The 3,396-nt window shown below is 36.1% G+C and overlaps 1 protein-coding gene across 1 annotated transcript; it reads right to left on the reverse strand.

Moving 5' to 3' along the window:
- Positions 1–249: 249 nt before the first annotated feature.
- LOC134529272 (tigger transposable element-derived protein 1-like) lies at positions 250–3,153 on the reverse strand. The gene is made up of 2 exons (XM_063363168.1): positions 2,946–3,153; positions 250–2,211 (listed from the first exon to the last, which is right to left on the reverse strand). Exon 2 carries the CDS (start codon positions 2,207–2,209, stop codon positions 398–400), a length of 1,812 nt encoding a protein of 603 aa, XP_063219238.1. The 5' UTR covers positions 2,210–2,211; positions 2,946–3,153; the 3' UTR covers positions 250–397.
- Between the last annotated feature and the right edge of the window lie 243 nt (positions 3,154–3,396).

Raw genomic sequence — 3,396 nt, forward strand, 5'->3', positions numbered from 1 at the left:
TTTTCGGGAAATCCCCAAAAGTGTTTGATGGACATAATATCTAGGGTTTTTCTTGTCAAAAACCATTAACAAAACATTTTTTAATACATGTCATTATAAAATAACTGCAAAATAATAAATACATGTATTTGGGCCATATTAAAAGCATGTGATGTTAATATGGCCAATGATTTATAGGAAGCTGAAAATTAAGATTTATTAGCACAAATCATAAATAAATTGTATTTCTGATGAATATTTACTAATATTTACTTATACATACATAAGAATAAACAGCAAATATATTTTTTAAAACATATAAAAATACAGTTTTATTATTTTTTGATAATGAAAGTCTGATTGTAGATAAAATATGATATTAACAAGTAACATATTGGTCTCTTTCAAAATATTTACACTATAATAAACATTTCGGGCAAATAAAAAACTCTTTGTCATCTTTGGTGAGGCCAACACATTCTTCATGGACATATATTTCACAAACTCCGCACAGTCTCATATCCTTCACTTCATCATTGCAACAAATTGCACAGTACCAACTCTCAGACTTCTTTGAAGCAGTTATCTGGCGAACAGACTTTGTATTATATTTTTTGCTGTTTCCACTGTTCTTGCTGCTATCTAACTTTACATCCTTGTTATCTTCAAATAAAGATTTATTCAGTACAACACCCCTGTTGTTTATAGCAGGTTTCATAACCCGTGTGGTTTTCCGTTTTTTCTTTGGTGTAGGTAGCATTTCTCCAATGGAACCACGCCTGGACAGATTTGCAGTACTTTCGGGAATATGCAAACTATCAGAGTAATCTGAAGAACTTGAAGGTTGTGCCAAGTCTCCTGTGATATCTGAATCAGATGATGAACTGGTGCTGTGTCTAGAACCAAGCTGGCTAACATTTGTCTGTAGACCAGACGGACCTGCCAATGAATGGTCGTCATTGGAATTATGTTGTTCCTGCAACGCATAAGCGGTTACAGTTTCGTCTGCCATTTTTGTGTTAGGTGGTGGAAGCTCAGTAGCTATGCTGGGTGCAAAGGCCTCTTCTGGAATCACGAACGGATTGAAGGGGAAAATGCCAGTAGCCTTAAATCCACTTTTCATGTTTGCTTGTGTCATGGACTTTTCCCATGTTGGTGTAAAAACATCAGCAAAGTTCAATTTAGAAATGTCTTGCTGTTCTTTGTGCATATTAAAATAAAGGAGTGTGTGCTGATCCCAAAAAATCTCAAAACTTCGGAAACAACCTTTGTCTAAAGGCTGTAACTCATGAGTCGTGTTTGACGGAAGACAGTACAAAATAATTTCATTCTGTTCTGCAACTTCACATATGCTGTAGTCTAAATGTGACTTAGCCCCATCAAAAATCAGAAGACAAGGCCCACTTGGCTTGAACCTAGAGAAGTGATTCAGGAAGGACACAAAAGATTCGGTTGTCATGCTACCTTTTCGAGTCATTATTGTTGTTGAACCTGTAGGTAAATTTTTTTCCCAAGCTGGATTTTTTCTTAATCCAGGGAATAGGATCATTGGGGGAATGACATTTCCAGTAGCATTACCACAGGCTACAACAGTAACACTCTCGCCACGTTCCTTTGCAACAATGTGGACGCGCTTTGACCCCTTTTTCGCCAAAACCTCTGGATCTTTGTGCAGTTGTAACCTACAACCCTTCTCATCCATGTTGAATATTTTTTCAGGGAAGTTTAAAAACTTGTTCTCAGCAAGGACATTCTGTAATTTTTCAAAATGGTCTCCAACTATGAATTTGTTAAGCTTTTGAGCTCGGGCAGGATTTAGCCTTTGAGCTTTTCGTTTGCTAATTTCAGGATTTCTGGCCAAAAAGCTATTCAACCAGTAGCGACCTGCAGTTTCTTTAGTGAACCGGTGAGTTATCCCATTTTCACGGCAGTATTTAAAAACATTTAACTTGAGCATCTTTGATGTGAGTGGATAACCAACATTTGCTAGACGAATTATTCTCCTGCTAAGTTCCCTCTCTTCCTCAGTTTTGAGTGTGGCCTTACAACCCAATTTTGATTTAACATCTTGGTTATTGGAAAGATAACGGCGAAGGGTTCGCCTAGGCACGACATACCTTTTACTTGCTGCATTAACAGATAGGTTGCCAAGTCTTACAGCATCTACTGCCTTGCTGAGTCCATCTTGTGTCCAACTACCCCGCTTCTTTTGTGGATTGAAGGGATTCATTTCTGAAACAAAAAACAAAGAATTAACATTAGTTACAATTTAATTATAAGTTATTATTTTTGGCGCCATAATTAATGTATCGGGATTTTTTTTATGTAATTTAATTAATTTTTATATAGAATTATTGAAAATATAATATCCAGTATGCTCTTTCAATAAATATTTTCCTGCAAAAAAAGTTTCATGATATTTTCACTTCATTACATTTTTACATATTATTCTTAAAAATATATTTTCCATTGTGCACTTTAATAAATATTTTCCCGCAAAAATGCACCAGACAAAAACAATTTAAATATACCCAGTGATGGCATCTAAGGAGTTTTTTTAAGTTGTCATTTTAGGTAGGTATCCTGTGTGAGGTACACATTTTTCTGTAATTTTTATTACTTGTCTCTGTAAAGGTATATATTAATTACAGTTATAAATAAACTCGTAATAAATAATAAAATCACATACACTAATAACAATTTACCTACGAGGGGCCATACAGTATGTATAAACCATTTCATTCACAAAATGTTGCTAATATGGCCAACTGCAGCTAATATGGCCACATGGTTGGCCATATTAACAACCTGGGTGACATTTCAAAAAGTCGATTATAGTTTTTAAATGGTTGAAGGTAATAAATCTTTTTAAAATACATTTAAATAAGCATAGAAATCTACGCACTGAGACATCAAATTTCTGACAATATCTAGTAGTACACTATTAAAATAAAATATAAACTTACCGGAGTAAAATAAGAAGAGTTCTCTGCTCGCAGCAAAAACCCATGAAAATGGCGTCTCCCAGGTGGTGTGCGTGCTGCCCGGACTCGGAAACTCTGTGAGCTCTCGACAATGGTGTTCCGAAGAACATGCCAGCACATTCTATCGGTATCCGCGCGAACTAAGTCAATGGCAGCCAAATGGCCATATTACCAACATGGCCATATTACCATCAGGGACCTTATTATTGTAAATGATTCTTGATTTGACTAGCGTATTATTCCATCCGGTGCATGTATATAAGCGAGTCCTAGACAGCAGGTCGCTCAGTTTGTTACTGTCGACGACGGTGTAAGGATCATCTAGATTATTTCATCTGGTGCATAAGTCGCGTAATTACCTGTTCTTGAGAACTCGATGGCATCTTTACCGACTTTAACGCCGAACTCGATGGACGTTGTACCATCGTCTACG

This window comes from Bacillus rossius, chromosome 2 (genome assembly GCF_032445375.1).
Source record: "Bacillus rossius redtenbacheri isolate Brsri chromosome 2, Brsri_v3, whole genome shotgun sequence".
NCBI lineage: Eukaryota > Metazoa > Arthropoda > Insecta > Phasmatodea > Bacillidae > Bacillus > Bacillus rossius.